At 42.3% G+C, this 18959-nt stretch overlaps 1 protein-coding gene across 13 annotated transcripts in view; it reads left to right on the forward strand.

Moving 5' to 3' along the window:
* GAS2 (growth arrest specific 2) overlaps positions 1–18959 on the forward strand; it is a 133715-nt gene that overhangs the window by 4764 nt on the left and 109992 nt on the right. For 3 of the 13 annotated variants that reach the window (XR_014000058.1, XM_081154959.1, XM_081154968.1), the window contains exon 1: positions 14047–14430. The exons of 1 other annotated variant lie outside the window; for it this stretch is intronic. Coding sequence is in view for 1 of the 12 variants with exons in the window: in XM_081154969.1 (XP_081011095.1) it covers positions 14343–14430 (88 nt within the window). In the remaining 11 variants the exon portion in view is untranslated. Of the gene's footprint in view, positions 1–11759; positions 12101–12757; positions 12856–12967; positions 13082–13671; positions 13758–14046; positions 14431–18003; positions 18827–18959 lie in introns of those variants that run through there. 9 more of the 13 variants (XM_081154966.1, XM_081154960.1, XM_081154970.1 and 6 more) reach the window with 9 other exon arrangements.

Below are 18959 nucleotides of genomic sequence, written 5' to 3' on the forward strand. Positions count from 1 at the left end.
ATCAGTATATTGCTATATAAGTACCTGCCAGCAAAGGCTCTTTTTCTGGTTCAATAACATTTTAAGTGTCTGTTGTTCCCATTTTCAAGTCTCCGAAACTTTTATGTGAATTCTTTCAGCACATTTTTTTCATTATTTCCCGACCTTTTTTTCTGGATGGCTGAAGTTTCCAGACATATAACCAGAAATGTCCTAAGAGAATTAATATATAAAAAACTAAAACTAAGGAAATGGAAAGCAAAGAAAAATATGTAAAATACATATATAGAGACATGTAAAATTATTTTACATTTTCCTTAAAAAGGTAATACATGAATGTAATTTTCCTTATTAATATTCTCTCACTGAGTAGCAAATATGGTGGAAAAGTTATCAAGAAACTTGTTTTTTAATAACTCCCAGACCTAATCTTAGTTCTTAGATTGGGCTAGTCTGTTAATATCATTAATGTCAAGGTCTGTTATTCCTGAAGATTCCTAGCATTTCAAAATAAACTGGCTGAACTAAGCCAAATAAGTGATTAAAACAAAATTCACAATATCACAGAGGCATTTTATTTGAATGTAAAAATTCTTTCTGCTATTTTTTATCAGTTACCAAATTTTAGTATAAAGAAAGGCTTTAAAGGGACTATTCCATCACACTGGAGGGAAGCACTTCATTTAAGGGGAGAGAGATGTTTGAAGCAAAAGTGCCAGACTCTGATATTTCTTTTCCCTTTAATGTTTCGTGTGGGTGAATGACTTACAATTTTCTAACAGTTTGCATAATTTTACTTAAAAGATCCAAATGGGTAAAAGCCCCTATTTCTTACTTTAGAATATGGTGTGTCTTCACCGTTCCCTTAGTTTATATCATTTTGGTATTTGTCTGTTTTATTGATGCTGTACATAGAGGAGGAGGTGTGTACACTGAGGAACACCATGTTACCAAGATGTTGGTGGTACCTGGATCCATTCGAAGACTTTTCAGTATTCCGTGGCCAGTTTAGCATGTTAAAAAGTGCCAAGAACTCAGAACAAGACAAAATTAATTACTGAGGCAACTGTAGTGTGGAAGGAGGGAAGTAGTGATAAAAATAAAGGCAAGAATTTAAAAAAATATAGGTATTAGATTAAATTTGTATAGTGGGGAAATATTGAGAAAAATTTAAGAGAAATATTTTCCTAAGTAATAATGTTATTGAAATATTACAAAACTAAAGATAACAATAACAATATAATTTTAAGCACATAATGTCAAATATCATAGGATATATTTTTGTTTGTAAAAATTATAATTTTTAAAGTGTAACATTCTTAACTTTTTGTAGTTCAAATAAAGTTTCTGTTCTAGGTGTTCTGTATTGGTTGTAAAAAACAATATTCCCTTGATTTTATTCATTTAGTGGGGAAAACAATTTGGTGTTCTTACCCTCTGCCCAGCCATGAGAATAGCAGTTAATAACTGCAGTTCTGTGGAACAAGAAATGATTGAAGTGAACACTGCAATTATTTTAATTAGTTTCTTTACAGATTTTAGTAAAAAGAAAAAAATAGTTTAATTTTAACAGGATGACTGCATACCTTTACAGTGTGGTTTAAGATCAATTTACCTTTTCTTGCCATACCAGCTGCAAAATTCTCCTCTATTTTTGAGAGCCCAGGGGACACTCAATGTAGTTCTCATATCCTAGCAATCCAAGTATTTTCAACTTTAAATCCATCTATGTGTTCTTGAGTTTTGTAGTCTCATTACATCTACAGTTGAGGAATATAAACTGTGACTATTAATCTGATGCCCATATGGGAGAAAATTGGAAGGACTTCCAGCACAGCATCATTAAAGGAAACAGGCAATTGAAATGGCCAGAAGAAAAATCTATTTTGAGAAAGGTGGGGCATTTTGGAAATAGAGCCATAAGACATTTGACTATGTTAAATTGTCTGTGTATGGTATCTCTCTTAGAAGGTAATCCAGAAATAAAAAACCTACTTCATACACTGTCCATGGTAGGTGGCTTAGTTAGGTAGTATTTGCACACTGCCAGGTTTGCTTTCTAATTCTAAAATTTACTTTCTCCCTCCCTCCTTCCCTTCTTTCCTCCTTTCCTTCCCCTTTTCTTTCTGATTTCTGTGTTTTTATTTTCTTTATAGCCACTCATTTGTTTCTATATATGGTCAGAATAAGAATCACCAGCTTTGAAAAATATGAAGCACTCAGAAAAGGGGAGCTAATATTATTTGTGTAATATAGGAGCTCAAAAGTCATCAGAAATATATACAGGCTTTTTTTAACGATGTTGCCTTAAAAAATGCACCTTACCTTTAATTTCACTAAACTAGTCTTATTGCTATCCCAGAAAAATCTTGTTCTTTCCTTTCTCAACTGATTTGTGCCTAATGTTTCTTACACCCAGAACCATTGTCTTTGACTTTGCTTCACATGAAACACTTTCTTCTATGCTACAAACCAAATCCTACCTCTTTTATGAGTCTTTCCTGATAACTCCAGCAGAAAGGAATCTGTTTCACTTCCAGATTCCTATAACACTTGTGATTGCATTGTTAATTTGTCACTTGCTATTTACTGACTTTTATGACAAGTTAGGTTCTTTTTATGACCCAAATGTCTAATGATATGAGCCTACTGAATTCATCACGAAGCCAGGCATAGTGCTACCACAGGAATCCAATGTGCCAGGTTCAGGCTGCATGGTCCCTTCTCCACAGAAAGGGCAAGGACACAGCCCAGTTACACTTCCAAGGGGATGTGTTTCTCTTTGCTCCGACTTAACCTTTTTGAATGGGATGACTGTGTCTTAATGGTGTTTTTAATGTTGACGATAGTTTCTACAGTACCCTAGGAATGCAAATGATGGAGTAGAAAGAATGTGTCCTTTCTTAGATGGTGAGACTTCTTTTCATTAGACTTCGGGCTCCTAAAGGGGAGGGGCTAAGTCTCTGTATCTTTGGTTCCTAGAATAACCACTGATAGGTGATTGGTGTTCACCAAGTGTTGAGCTCAACAAAATTTTGGAATCAGCCAGCCCAGCTGGGCGTGGCTCAGCGGTTGAACGTCGACCTAGGACCCAGGCGATCGGGGTTCGATTCCTGGTCAGGGCACATGCCCGGATTGCAGGCTTCATCCCCGGTTGGGGCCGTGCAGGAAGCAGCCGATCAATGACTCTCTCATCATTGACGTTTCTACCTCTCTCCCTCTCCTTTCCTCTCTCTGAAATCAATAAAGATCTGTTTAAAAAAGTATATGTTTAAGTTTACCTCAGGCAAGTAACTTAAATTTTCTGAATCTCTTTCTTCATCCAAAAAGAGATAATAATATTTGTCATAAAGTTATGAGGACTCAATAAAATCATATTTGCAAGGCACTTAGCACAGTTACTAGTACATCATCTATATACAATTTACTTTAGAGTGTGCTCTTCTTCATCAGAGTGTGTGTGTGTGTTTGCATGTACATGTGTGTGTGTGAATTGATAGAGGAATGAAAAGAATATTCTAGCTTTGAGGACTGGAAAGACACATGAGGTGAGCAGGTTGTATTTGGAAAATAGTTATTTTTTCATCTAATGCTTTTTGAACCCATATTATGTGCTATATTATGTTCTAGGGATGTAGTAATGGATAAAGTCGAGTCTCTATAAGCAAGGCTCAGTCTAAGAGAGAAGAAAACTCCAAATAGTCCATAGTCATAGGATTGAGATACTAGGTATGGCCATTTTAAACATGGCCTTAGGGTTGTTTGACACGCTTCCCATTGAAAAGATGGATTTGTGACCAACTTGATAAAAAATGCACAGCAGAAGGAGAGCTGTGTGACTCCTGAGGCTCGTTCCTAGAATGGCTTGCAGCTTCCACCCAGCTCTCCTGGGCAGCCTGCTGTTGGAACACTCCTCTAGCAGCACTCCCTCTGGGCCTCTGGCCCCCACGCTGTGAGGACAGTTCCCATGGAGGAGCCTTCAGTCATCCAAGCCCAGGCACCAGATATGTGAGGGACAAAGCCTGCAGATTATTACACTCCCTGACTCTTAATTTTCCCACCTGGGACCCCAGGCTTTGTGGGACAGAGATAAACCATTCCTCCAGTACTCTGCCTGGTGTTTCCCATGGAGTTTGTCAGCAAAATTACATGGTAGCTGTTTTCGTCACTGAATCTGGGGTGGTTTGTTACATTGCAGTCATAACTGGGGCATTAGGTGATAGCTGGGTGAAGGTGTATAATTCAAAACCAGGCTAGACTATGAGGTCATTATCACTTAATGGTCCAGTAATATTTTCAAACCCCTCCTGTAGAAATTATTTAAATAGGTTTTTTTTCCCCAAAGAAAGTATAAAATAACTTGAAAGACCTTGTAGGTCCAAGGGATGAAAAATAATTAATAAATAATATTAAAGTTACTTATTCTTTTCTGATAAAGGTGACATTTCTTTCCAATATGAAGAGTCTCTCTGAATCTTTATTGTGATACTAAAATATAGACCATAAAGAGTTACGGTTAAGAGAGCAGTATAACTATCCCTCATGTTAGAAAATGAAAATTTTCCTCACGGGAAATAATGTGTAATTATGTAATGCTTACACCTAAATTAAAACCAAAAGTGTCAGAAAATTAATTGAATTGAATCTTGAGCTATAATATTAAGAGTCCAAACTTTTTAATATGGTATTCAAGGCCATCTAAAATCCCCATTACTACCTTCTATCATCTGAAGCGCCACACTCTCCAGACTGCTGCTCATTCCCTGAAGACTGAGCATTTTCTCACCTCCAGGCCTGCCTTCAACTCCCCTACCTTATTTTGTAAGGGTCAGCCCACCACACCACCTGCCCTGATTCCCAGACACATGCTGGTCTCGAATCTCTTTGTTCTTCTGTAGACCATGGTTTGTATCTGTATTTCACACTTATTTAACTCTGTTTCCTTCACCAATGGAAAATTCTTCAAGGGAAATAGTGTGCCTACTTCATCTTTGTATTACCCATCTTAGGTACTTAATAAAGACTTTCTAAATGACAAAACAATAGGAAGCATTCTGAGGTAAGTCTGTGATATGGCAAGAAGCATTCTAAAAACATTCTCAGAGTCTCCATCTACTCTTTAATTCCAAAATTGAGAATTAAGAACAACCACCAAAATTACCGCACTTTGTTGAAATCATCAGCTCCAAATTGTGGAAATTGCTAATTTGGTTTGAAAAAAAATTAGCATCTCTGTTCATGAAGATGTCTGTGTAAGTCCCATACACAATTTGGTTCCATTTATAAACTCTGCCTTAATGAAAAAAATAATATATGATCTGGCAGGCCTAAATAAATGCCTCCTCTGCTCACTCAGCAAAGAAATTAAACCAAACCATAAGATGTAAATCATACACTTTCTTGGTACAGAGCATAGCTTTATTTCCTTACCTTCTATGTGTCTAGCACAAATGTTTAAGGCTATATATTAAAATTTAATTAGAAAAATTAGTGCAATATTTAAGGCCAAGTATATGAGATTTTATAAATTGTTTAATAATTCTGCTGAGCAAGAGTGTTAAGTAAACATTTTGTCTATAGTATATTTTTGTACTTCCTGTGCCTCTTGGGTCATACTTTCTTCCTGTTATTTATAGAAATATTCTCATTTACTAAACAATGAAACTATATGTGATGTTACACTGTTTGAATAAAACTGCAGACCAAATTTACTTATGAACAAGAAACAAAAAATGTGTTAAATGGGAAACGTTTTGTTTCAATCACACCTATGATTTCTACAAACTGCACAACAGCACACACTAATATCTGATGTGTCTTCTCAGTCTTTTCCTTGCATTGTTGGGTCTTACACTGGGCCCTATCTTCTGAAACTTGAAGCTTCTCATGGTCCCTTTATGAGCTGCAGCAACATATGTCATTAATGAAGGGAGTTGGGTAACCCCACTAGTCTTAACGCAGCACATGACAGACACCGATCTGCCCAAGGCACAGAATGGTGAAAATGGGTATCTGTTGAAGCAAAGAGGAGGGATGTAAGAAAGAGAAAAAACAGGGCAGAATTGTGTAAAGGAGAAATGGAGTGAATGTTAAGAGAATGTTCACATGTTGGGGGGGGGGGGAGAAGAACGTATAATCTAGGTAAACTATGAAGAATTACTGAAATTGAGAAACACTTAAGCATCTAAAAGTAAACGTAATGCTTTGGTAAATCCACAATCCAGTGGTAAAGCAATACTAACAACTGAAAATCATCCTAAGGTCTAAGATGCATGAATGAGCTAGAGAAAATTGCTGATGGTGGAAATAGCCAAAGGTGGTTCAAGTTACAGTGGATATCACGCAGGGGTGTGCCTGTTACTCTCCCACTGGTGGTGGCGTCTGTCATGATTGTGTGCGTGTGTATTACTTACAGCACGTATGTGCTTTTATACTGTATGCTGGACATTTTCATTATTAATCTATTAAAGTTTTAATATTTTTACTCGTATCTTTTCCTTAGTGCTTACCTTTACATAGTAGGATTTTGAGGTAACTTAGGAATTCATGAGCACAGGGCAGTGTGACATGAAATTCCTGTAGGGAAGAGATAGTGGGATGGGAGAGATTTTTAAGAAAGGGGGACAGTGAAGCCAGAAGAGTCTGGTAATTGTAAGGGGGGCGAATTCTAGAAGGAGGAATAAGGTGACTGAAAAGAAGTAGTCAAGGTAAAAACAGAGTTCTCCAGCCCCTTGTTCCCATTTTATAAAATTTAAGGATTCCTTTCATGTCAGGACACGTTGAAACATACACTTGCACAGGTGAACTCTCATAGCTCCAAATAAGAAAAGTCTGGCAGGGAGAGCCAAGCAGAAGGTTGCACCCGAAGACAGGGTTACTGGAAGCTGAACTGCTGTACGGCAAGCTAGGAGGCTTTAATTAGCTTGAGGATGCTTTTGGATGATACCGACATTGAAATTGGTAGACCCAATAAAGCAGATTGATCTCCCTAATGTGAGTGGGCCTCGTTTAATCAGTTGAAGGCTTTAATAGAATAAAAAGGCCAACTCTCCCTCAGATAAGAGAGAATTCCTCCTTCCTGACTGCCTTTGAATTGGAATATCACTGTTTCCCACCTTTAGACTCAAACTGAAATAGTGGCTCTTCCCTTTTTCCTCTGTAAGATCAATAAAAATTTACTTAAAAAAGAAAGCAAGAACAAAGCAAGAAAGGAAGGGAGGGAGGAAGGGATGGAGGGGAGAAGGGAAAGAAGCAGGGAGGGAGGAAAATGAACGTAGACTTTCAAATCGCTCAGAATCAGATACGAGGCTGAATCCCATCTGTGCTGTTTACGACCATTCTTCCTATCAGCCTGTGAGCTCCTGGGGAGCCAGGCCTGCAACTTCATCTTCATATAGCAAGTGCACGGAGGACACTGGAGAAGGAATGAATGAAAGAATGAACCATAAGGCCACTGGGTGTCTAAAAGGGCAGAGAGTGGGATGCCAAATATAGGAGTGAAGAGAAAGATTCAGGGAAAGGATATATAACATTCTCTGATCTTCAGTATTTTTAACAATGTCCTTATGCCAGGGGATTGTTGCAATGAGTCAATAAGATGATTTAGGTGCTCAAGTAATAATAAATACCTAACATCTATTTCATACTTGCTGTGCATCAGACAGTAAACTGAATATTTTATATATATTATATAATGCTCATGACCAGACTGTGAGAGAGGGGCTATTTGTTACCCCACTTCACAGATGTGGGAACTGATAGTTAGGTTAACTAATTTGCCCATAATGTTTAGCAAGTAAGTGAGGAAGTTAGAACTTGACCCAGATTTAGTTTGTTTCCAAATCTGGACTCCTAATTATTAAGCTGGCTGCGGTGACTGTTGTCATCCCAATCCCAGGTGCCTGTTCCTTACAGCCCTGGCGGGAATAATGGCTGGCGAAACCCTCTGGCTGAAGACTCTAGAGTGCCAGTGGCTCCTGTGGCCGCGGCGACGCCATCTCCTTCCCCCAGAGAAGCCCCACTAACTGAGCCCTCCGCGGGCAGTTCTGTCACTTCGGGCGAGGGGTGCTAGCTCTCGTAGGCTGGTCAAGTACTAGAGACTAGCAAACCCTTCCACAATATAATTTTAAGAGTCATTTCTCAAAACGCTTTGTGTAAATCAGCAGTTGTCAAAGCTTCCATGTTTGTAAAATAAAATGTGTGGTACTTTCAATTATGGAAATTTCAGCAAGCTTTTTCATCCTTCAACAAAGTAATCCTAAATTTGTCGTTATCGGTGTCCTTAAAAATAAATGGGTATTTGAAACAAGGTCTACCTGCAAGAGAGTCCCAAGAAATGTGACGGTAAAATCTCATTTAAGTGTAAACTGTTCTCTCAGCAAGTATGCACAATCAACAGTGGGTGCCGTCTTCACAGAGGGATCTCCAGTCAGTTCCCCTTTGAGGGGCACACGCCTACCTTCCTGTATCTGTCCCATCACCCGACACCTGCTTTTTCTCTTTTTCTCTTTCAGATATTCAGTGGTTTGTTCATTTATTCATTCAATCATTCTACCACCTGAGGTCTGGTCCTGTGCTGAGGACCTGATATGCAAGGATGGATAACCTAGGCCTTCCTCTCCAGGGACTCACGGTTTTACTAGGGAGATGTATGTGTACAAAGATAACTGACTCTACGTTATAAATGAGATGTAAAAGAAAGGAAAACAGAGAAAACAGGCAGACACAGCAACGTTTCTGCCAGGGAGATCAAGAGAACCACAGAGAAGATAACTGCTAAGCTAGTCCTGGAAGAACGAATCTGATTTATTCAGAGACAGAAAGTAAAGAGTAAACTATCATTCTAATCAGCATGAGCAGAGAGTTGAGGTGTGAGGGTGTGCAGTGTTGGGGATATTGGGATATTACATCATGTCAAGTCTGCTGCCGACAATATGTACGCACATCTGGTTTGTACTTTATGATGAAACCATCTGTACATTGATACCCTACCTCAGTTTGGATCGATTTTCTCCTTAGTTTAGTTTCGAAGTCAGATCCCCCCCGAACTATGGGTTTGAAATAAATTTAGCAGTTCTCTAACAATATTTCCTTTCAATTGAATGGCAAATAGAAACCTGTTTTGGTTGTGTGTATCTGAATGTGTTTCTGTGTGTCTGTTCCATAAGGTATTTCATATTGTGGGTCACAATAAAAAAAGTTTGAAAGCCACTGAAGTAGTAATATTTTCTATTGCTTTTCATTGCACTCCTATTATATTGGTTATGATTAAACCTTGAGTCCAAATCAACCTTGGTTTTTAATGAAGTGACAGGTGACATAAACTGACCTCATTCATGAGCCTGGTACACAGGCAAGCATCTGTTTTACTGAACTCCAGTTACATTTTACCAGATGAAATTATTCTAGCCTGGAAATTAAACCATTAGTTATAATGTTATTTTAACATTATTTTCCTATTCTGAGTTCCAAACTACTAAATTAAAGACAATATACAAAAATATAACCAATTAGTAGTAAGCTTCCCAAGAGACTGGGTTCTTCTATAACATTCACTCACTCAACAATTATTTATTGAGTGCCTACTAGAAGAGCAATGATATTCTAGATGCTAGAGAAAACAGTGATTCAAAAGAAAGGGCCATTGAAATAAAAATATTTTATATTAAACATCCATATTAAATTTGAGCTTTTTCCAATTAGAATGGCACAGATACTTATAAAAGATTTAGAAACAAACCACAAAAATATTCAGTGAAAACCCAACTTCACTTAGACAAGGTAAATTGCACAACAGTATATATTACATAGGATATTTAAAACTAGGTGAGATAAATGGCATATTTCATGAAATGCTTTTAATCTATCCTCTGTGTAAAACTCAGACGATAGTGCTCATAAATAACACACATTTTGTGAAAAATATGAGTCTCGTTCAATAGGGTACGGATATCTATACTAGTGTTATGTTGTACTTATAAACTTTAAAGTGTTCCTTTGAGAGTAAAAATAGAGTTTTAAGTTGCATATCAAAATGAGAGTAAACCTCAAACTTCCACATGAATTTCTCTCATTTAATTCATTCTTTGTAGTGTTATGCATGAATGGTGATGAAAAATATTAACATTATTCATAATTACTATAATAGGACATAAAATCCTTTTTTTTGACACTTAAAAAAAGATTTCAATATATATCAATTCAAGGCCTATACTGTGGTCCCAGATGGTAGGTAGGAAATGATAAACATATTTTTCATTACTGATAAAATATTTCAATAAAAACGAAGTAAGTGTTTTCACTTATTACGTTGCTTCGTATAGTTCTCTGGCACCACTGCGGGTTTTTCTACTGCTCTTCGTATCCTTGCTCTCACTTGCGTCTGAGGCTATCACTTGCCCTGTTTAACAGCCCCTCTGAAGCTATTCCGGACTGTAAGAGTGCTGCCTTGGACACCTTTGGAAATTTATGTTAGTTTAACCCAGTATCTATTTCCATGTTTTTACACTTATTTCAAAGTGCCCTCTAATCTTTAGCACCTATTGAAGGCTTGCCCCACTTTCCAGAATGTTTTCTATGTGTGTGTGTGTGTGTGTGTGTGTGTGTGTGTGTGTGTAATTTCATGAAGGAGGAGAGAGGGGGGCTAACCTATAGATGAGAAATAAAGAAACTTACTGTTCATTTTCAACCTATATAAAGATATTTTTTGAGAGGAAAGGCACAGTTCATATTGGAGACAATGTTGAAGGTATAGGATGCCCAAAACACAGAGTAACCTAGAAACTTTCAATATTAAAGTCCTCTAAACTTTAATATTGAAGTGATAACAAGAAAAACCAAACCATGTTTTCTTTAAATCTGGCTTGGCTTTTATTTTCCGTGCTGTCAAGTTTTAAGGATGTATGAGGACATTTTCACCCCAGCAGGTGAGGCACGTGCTTCCATTACCTCCCCTTCAGTTCAGGGACGGTAAGTGGGCCCATGGCTCCCTAAGACGAACGTGCCTAGGTGGAGAGAGACCAAAGCGAGACCATTCTTGAGCGAAAAGAATATCTGACAAATGTGTTAGTGACTGATGGGAAGACATTAACGGAAACTCGATTTTGCAAAAGACAAAATAAAAATCTAATGGGGATTGTTACAAATTCTGGGAAAAAATTAAAACACGATTTTGATGCCCCTCCAGAAATCTTTTGCATTACTTTTTTCTTGCCACCCAGGGTGTCAGCAGGACTCTCGGATGCGAGTGAGAAAAAGAGCACATGTGCCCGGCGTGGTCCTTTTGCTCCTTGCTAGAAGGGCCGAGGGCCTGGTTCAGAACTAGGAGTTCCTGGAAGGAAGGGGCATTGGAGGGAGACATCTGACAGATGATGCTTTCCCAGGGCGTCCGCCAGCTTCCTTATTTCCCCAAACTGGGTTTAGCGTTGTTCCTGAATCAATAAAAACATCGATTGGCACTTTGCTTTTTATAGCATCAATATTGGACAATGTGACAGGAATATTTACATCAGGAGAGGTCTAGGATATGCGATTTTCAAAATCCAAGGTGTTAGACGTTTTGGAAGTCGTCTACACCCGGAGGAGACTTAAATTGATGTTTACTGGCCCGTGATGTTCGATCATGCAAAACTATCAAGGGTGCCTGACTTTTTACTCAAACTGTACAAGTTCAGGAACTCAAAATACTTTCTTAGGGCTTGAGGAATGCTCGGAATCGGTTCCGTTAGAGACATTATTCAGAATCCTTTCCTCGAGTTCATCTGCAGCCGGGTCTGTATGGTTGGTTGACCTGTGTGCATGTCCGGGCAGTCATGCAGGCCTTTTTATAGGTGCTGTTTCTCTTTCAAATGAGGTGGCTGCCCCCTCGCCCCCCTTTTTCTTGTCTGGGAAGCCAGGGAGCAATATGGAACCGGTGGCTGCAACAGCACGTTGAACTGGAGCGCAGAGCTTGGGGGTCAGTGCCCCCAGACTTTCCAGCCCGTTTTGCCCCCTTCGTTATTTGTGCCGCTACAAGGCAGCGTCTAGGTGCTTCGGAGCCACTAACCGCTTCCAGATGAAGGCGGCCGCAGATGCAACATGGTCCTTCAATTGTATCCAAAATCAGCCCCTGGTGGATCCGCAGGTAGTTTCTCTTTGGGGGAGGGGAGCGCGGGACGGGGGCGCTTTCTCACTACTGGGGAACGGTGTCCCCGAGGACCCGAGTGCCTGGGCCGGCCGGGCGCGCGGGGCGCGGGGTGGGAGCGCGAAGGCAAAGGGCCGCCCGCCTTCCCCTCCCCATCCGCGCCCCGGAGAGGTCACCGGGCCCAGGACGCCGGCCTCGGTGGCCTCGGTGGCAGCGCCGAGGCGGACCCTGAGCGTCTGCCAGCTCCCGCAGGCCTTTCCCCTCGGCCCACACGCGCTAATAAACAGCAGTTGGAGAGGACTGTCCGTGACGCTCAGCACAGCGCGGCGCCGAGCACGAGGGAGGGTGGAATCGGGTTTCCTTCCGAAAATGAACACAGCCCTCAGTGCAGCCTCTCCTAAAACCCGATCTTTCAAGGGAAGTGTAGGAAACCAAGTCGTTCAGTGCGGAGCGAGGAGTGGCCCAAGTGGCTGGAAAGCTCATGCTTCTGAGTCTGCAAAAAATCACTGGCCGGGACAGCAGACTTTCCCAACACCCCGTTTTAATATTGTGCTAAAGCCATTGACTCCGGCGAAAGCCCGGAGTTGAATATGATCCCCTCCCCACCCCCGGCCGGGCCCTCCTAGGTTAGCGTTCGGGGTCGAGGGGGCGGGAGCGGGCCCCAACCCCCGCGCCGCTGCCCAGGGCGCGTAACACAATCTCCCGGGTCTGCGGGGTAGGTCGGCGTCAGCCGCGTCTGCCGTCCGCCAGGAAAAGTAAGCGTTTCGCTCCCGCGGGCCGCGCGGGTGACATGTAGGCGATCTGTTTCTGGCAGGGGGAGCGCGGCCGCCCGAGGAGCATGACGAGGGGCCGGGCGGGGGGCGCGCGGCCGGCGGCTGCTGCGGGACCTGCTGCGGGAGGGCGCCGGGCCGCGACGCTGCGGGGGCCGAGCCGGGAGCCCCGGCGCCTCTGAGGGCCGCGGGCAGCTCTCCGGACGCGGGGGTGAGCCGGGCGGGCGTGCGCTCTGCGGCGCGGTCCCGGGAGGGCCTGCCTGCGGGGCGGCGCGGGGCGGGCGGGGCCCGGCTTTTCAAAATGACCTCGGGGGCCTGGCTGCGCTGCGGCAGAGCCGCGGACCGCCGGGCGGCCGGGCGCCGCGTGGGTGGTCACCGCAGTGGGCGCCTCTGTGATGCCCCGGGCGCGCCACGTGCGCCTGGCCCCCGGCGCGGAGCAGCCCCAGTGGCCGCCGCGCGGAAAGCCCGCCGGGCGGCTCGGCCAGCCCGGGGCCGAGGGGGCATTTCCAGTCGGCACCTGGATCGCGAAGGCGCCCGTCCGCCTCCGGGCCCCAGGGTCGCTGTGGGCGCGCGGTCACGGGGAGAGGGGAGGGCACCGAGCGGGGATGGTCTCAGGGGAGGGATCCCGAATGTTTCACCCGAGGCAGGAGGCCAGGACGGGAGGAAGGAGGGCGACACGTGTGACTCGGGGTGGCACTCTGTTGTCCTTGATGCGTTTGACAGAGTGGAGCTTTTTTAAGGGAGCAAACAAAGGCTGGCCTGTGCGTCACCGCCCCCCCCCGGGGGGGAATACTTCGCGTAGTATTGTTCTTCCTGAGTCCACAGAGCAGGGTTTTGGAATCTGCAATTGTTTTGGGGAGCAGAGGAGACAACTCTGTTTTGAAAGCGTGAGTTACGTTGGCAAAATTAAATTGGATCAGCCCGGGAAGGTCACTTGCCCGGAACCCAGCCCAGCCGTCGGAAGCTTGCGCGGCCCCGAGCGGGGAGGCAGCGGACCCCGGGCTTCCCAGCTGTTTTCCACGCTGCAGTACGGTGGGGGGTGGCGTGGGTTGCTCGGGACCTCCCGCCACTTAACCTTTTTGGAAATGAAAACCTCCCCCCCCCCGCCCCCTCCTCCTCCGGCGGTCAAGGTCTGCGAAACTTTTCCGCGCCTCCCGTAACCCCGCCCCTCGCCCGGGCTCGCGCGAAGGGCTCAGGGTGCGAGGGCGTCCCGTGCGGAGGAAACCAGATCCGCCCGCCGCAGGGCTGCCCAGCGCCCAGATAAAGGCCGCGCGGGTCGGGTGCGCGCCGGGCAGCGGACGGCACCTCTCCTCCCGCCCGCGCCCCGAGACGCAGAGGCGACGCTGAGCAAGCCCGCGCGCTCGCCGCCGCCTCCCCGACCTCCCGCGGTGCGTGGACACTGGTCAGCTACGGCTGGGACCCAGTGCGCCCAGCCCGCCCCTGACACCCACCCATGAGCGCCTTCTCGAGGAATGCGCCCCCCTAACCGCGCAGGGGGAGGTGGTGGCCGCGGGGGTCCTCTCCAACATGGGCGTCCTGGCTCCGACTGCCTAAGAGAAGGTAAGGGACAGGTGTCCGAGGCCTGGGACCGTGTGGCCGTCACACGTGGCTCATCCGAGTGGGCTCTGCAGCAGAGAGGTAGCTCGGGTACCAGCCCGTAGGCTACGAACCTTTGCTGCTTTCTTGACTTCGCGGCTCAACACCAGACGTTGGTGGCGCGGACTCTGCTTTGCTGGGAATAGGATTCACGTGGCAAAACCTACTGCACCTGGCGCCAAAGGCCCTGAGGTCGCCACGAGTCTCCCAGCATCTTGCTGAGGAATCTTAGTTAAAACCTGAAACGTGCGGGGACGGTGAGCTGCCAGGTCTCCTATGAACCCTGAGCGTGTGAGGCGTGATTTTCGAGCTTTGCCTCAAGGCTGCAAGTCTGCATTCCAGGCCGGGGGCCTGCGGAGGGCCGCGTACCTTGTCGGAAACCAGAGAGCGAGGCGCCGACGGTGGGTGCGCAGAGGGAGTCTGTTGAACTGCAGCTGCTGCGGAGGCTACTTTGGTATCTTTGTGGTTTTTATATGGAGGCGCAGATAGGATCCCACTGCTTCTATCAAGGTTTTCTACTCAAGGTTTTCTGACTAGAGGAAATAACTGGGGTGGAGGTAGAATATGCGTGCCTCTTGTCAAAATGAGTAAGAAGCTTGTGTAATTTTTTTGTCTTAAACATTTTCAGGGTCAATTCAATTGAGCTTTTGCTAATTCTCTCACCTTACATGAGACAGATATATGTAGAGAGTAGAAATCTGATAGTTCTCAACTACCTTATAGTTAAGTAAAACAGAAATCTTTGTGTTACAAATAACATATTTAAAAAAACACACCCCAAATCTCATGAAGTATCTAATCGACTTAGATGAAATTTTGATGGAAGTCTTTAAATTTTCTAATTGATTTATGAATTTCAGGTGGCTTTCCATTCAAATTTTCTTTCAAGTTAACCTGGTAGGGATCCAAAAACCTGTACTAAGTTATTTGGAAGAGTTGGTCTAGTTGAATTTTTTTTAAAAGAAGAAAAAAATTGCTAATGCTGTAAAAAAAATATGAGATATTGGTTCCCACTCAGTCTTAATATTTTGGTCATGATTTAAGAGGGAATGATTATTGCATGTATATCATTCAAGACAAGTCATCATGGGACTCCAGGGTAAGAAAGGTTCTTGGTAGAAAGTTAGCATTACTTGAGATTGGGCAGCAGGAGGGCTGAGTAGGATACTTGTAACGACTCTGTGGTTACATAGCCTTGTTCCTTTGGGCAAAACATTTTAGACCTCCAGTCATTTATTAAGAACCAGGAATTTGACTAAGTAGATCTTTTAATGTATGTTTGAATTTAAATACGTTATATAATGAGGAAAGCTAGTAAGGAGTGTTGTTTTGGCTTTATGCTTGGTGCTTCTTTAATTTGTGGACAAGTTGCTCCCCTTAGCCAGAAGTGGAGGTCCATTTATTTACAAGATCTAGAGTTACTTTTATGATTAATTCTTGAACTTTAATTTTCTGATTGGACCCTTAGGGTAAGATTTTGCATTCGTGACATTGGTCGAGAATATGTAGCATTGTAGAGAGATTATTGGCCAGCCAAAATGAATCACTTAGGAGCAAAGAACTCAGTGGTGAAAGAGCCATCCTCAGCTGTTAATTCTTTGAGTCTAGCTTGAAAGATACCGTTTTTTCCTTCCAGATTTTGGGAGGGTGTTTGGCTTGGGGTACTTTTTGTTTGTTTGTTTTAAATTTTAAAAGTTAGTGTTACTGGCCTACAGACTTTGTTTCTTCATTGTTTCATACCTCAGACACACAAAACTGACTAGGTGGAGGTGAGACCAGTGCTGCAGATGAGAACAAAGTTGGCCTTTAGGGGGGACACCTTCCCTTCCCTTCCCTTCCTTCCCTGTGAGCTCATTAGCACTTTTGGTTTTTACTGGCCGCAGTTAAGGGGTCGGGTTGGGGGGGAGGCATAGTGACACCCTCTCACATTTATTTGGAGAGGTGTGGCATTCCCCCACCTTAATAGTTTATGATCTTTAACTGGGGTCAGAAATGAAGTCTAATTTGTTAACAAAATTTGTGAACTACTCATTTTAGAGCCCAACATTTCATTCACCTTAAGGGCTTCTTCCTTCTCATTATGAAGAAAACTTTGAGTTTTCCAATATTCATGCTTTTATTTCATCGATACTTAGTTTTCATTCCTCTTCTTTACCCTTTGTCTTCTCCTAGTGACTCAGGTCTACAAAACATTCCTATTTTGTTACAGAATTGCTTTTCTTTTTAAAATAAGTCAATGGAAGTTTTATTTTTGGCATATTTCCTATGGCGATAATTTAGATTTAGCTAGTATTTATTGAATGTAAAATATATGCCAACACTGGCACAAATACTTAAGCTTCAAGATTATGTCTGAAGTGTTAGCCTCCGTTGGACATACTGAAGAACTCAGGTACAAACATAAAAAGTCATAGAACTAGAATCTTAGAACAGCTATTAAGTGGGTAGGTAGTAGAGCTAGTTTGACCCCAGGACTTCTTATTCCAATTCTAATATTCCAATTAATATTCATTATTCAGGATTTTTAGTGGAATCTCATAGCAGACAGCAGTGATAAAATGTTTATTATTTTATTCTTATTTTTCTTTCTTTCCAACTTATTTTCTATGCAATATTTCATTTTTAAATTTTATTTTTATAACGTGTCAACAAAGTCTAGAGATAGACCAGAAACCATCTTGGTCATAATCAAAGCACATCTCTAGGTGATGTGAAAGAGTCCTTTATCTTCAGACTCAAAACTAGAAGGTCTTCAACTGGGATTCTGGAGCAACAGACTAAACAGAGTCTTGAAACATATGATATTTTACTTACGGAGTCATTAATTTTTTCTTCTTCCCCTGGGCTAGTTCATGTCTCATCATATTTATAATGGTTATTCCAGAATCACTTCTATGGAAAGAAAGAAAGAAAAAATACACACATTCTTTGAAGAATTCGGTATTAAGTTTCTGCATGTTTTTTGCTTTAAGTTTTATTTTTCTGAATTCCAAATCCTGAGGGTTGAGTCATCCATTTTTAGATAGACCCATAAACTTGGAGAAGCCATAGTTTCGAGGACTCATAGCAGCATTTGGGTCCCCCCTCCTCTTCCCAAAGTGATTGTCTTTGTTTAGTACTTGCCAAAGGTACTTATCAAGCTTTGTACATATTTAGATCTACGAATTTTAATGGTAACATCTTTCTGTGTTTTGATGCAGTGCACACACAAAAAAAGTTTTTTTGTTCTCCCAAACTTGAACTTCTTTATTCCAGTCTAGTGGATCGTTAATCATTTCACTTCCCAACTTTAAAAGCTACTCCTTGGCATCTCTTGTGGTTTTGGAAAACTTTTGAATGAATTCAAAAGATCAGAAATGATCTTTTTGTTTGGGTTTGTTCTTTGTGATTTAGTTCAACTCATCCACACTGATTAAACATTTGTTAAAAATTATCAAATGGTTACAGTCCTGTAGTGATCTTTTTTATCTTGGTGATATAAATTTGTTTGACTTTTGTTCACCCCCATTTAATCATTTCAGTGGGAAACTACTTCACCATGGAATAATTCTTCCACACTCCTGCTAGCTGGGCCCAGGCCCATGTTTCTTATTCATGTCTCGGCCATATCTAAGTCCAAGACCTCCATGTAGTGGCTGACTTTCAGCTGAACCACAGATGGTGATTTAAATGATGAAAAAATGGTTCAATCTGGATTGAAATCCTATTTTTTTTCTAAAGGGACTTAAACAGAGCTTCTATCCATGACAGCGACTTTAAGTGTCAACATATTTGGCGTATGTTTAGTTGTTTATCACCTATTGCATGTGAATTGCCCACTAAGCCTTCTTTCTCCCATTTTTACCTTCTGGTAAAATAGAACTCTCTCTCTCTCTCTTTTTTTTTTTTACAGGTTGAATATAGTTTTGATTATAAACAAAGCAGCATAACAAAAATTGCTTAACTACTCTTACTGCTTTTTTACTGAATGATCATCTATAAATATTAGAAGATAGTTTGAATTACATTTCTGGCAAAATACAGGACAGACTGCATGAGAAATAAATGTGCCACTGTCAAGAAAATAAAAACTTCACTGTTTAGAAGTATTGAGGGGAAGGATTGTGTCCCTCTGACTCACTGAAACTGTTACATGCCATTAGGCTTACTGTAAACTATCCCTTGATGAATTCTTCATTGGACAATGGGCCTAAGAATCCGAGGTGTCTTCTTGCTTTTACAGAGCAGAATAGGACGCTGGTGCTTAAATGAAAGTTGCAGAGCACATAATAGGATGTAGCTAAAGTTACTGACCTACCACATCTCACTTTCAGGAAAGTAGTGGGAGAGATTGTGTCTTGAGAAGAAAGGCATTTTAGAGGTAACCCTTTTAAGATTTCAATTAGTTATTTAAATGTATGAATCATGTGCTTAAATGTAATATTACTTAAATGTTTGTTTCTGAGGTTAGCTAGCCTATAAGAATCCTGACCAGCTACAGGGAGATGTTTTGT

Source organism: Miniopterus schreibersii (genome assembly GCF_964146895.1).
Source record: "Miniopterus schreibersii genome assembly, chromosome: 12".
Lineage (NCBI taxonomy): Eukaryota > Metazoa > Chordata > Mammalia > Chiroptera > Miniopteridae > Miniopterus > Miniopterus schreibersii.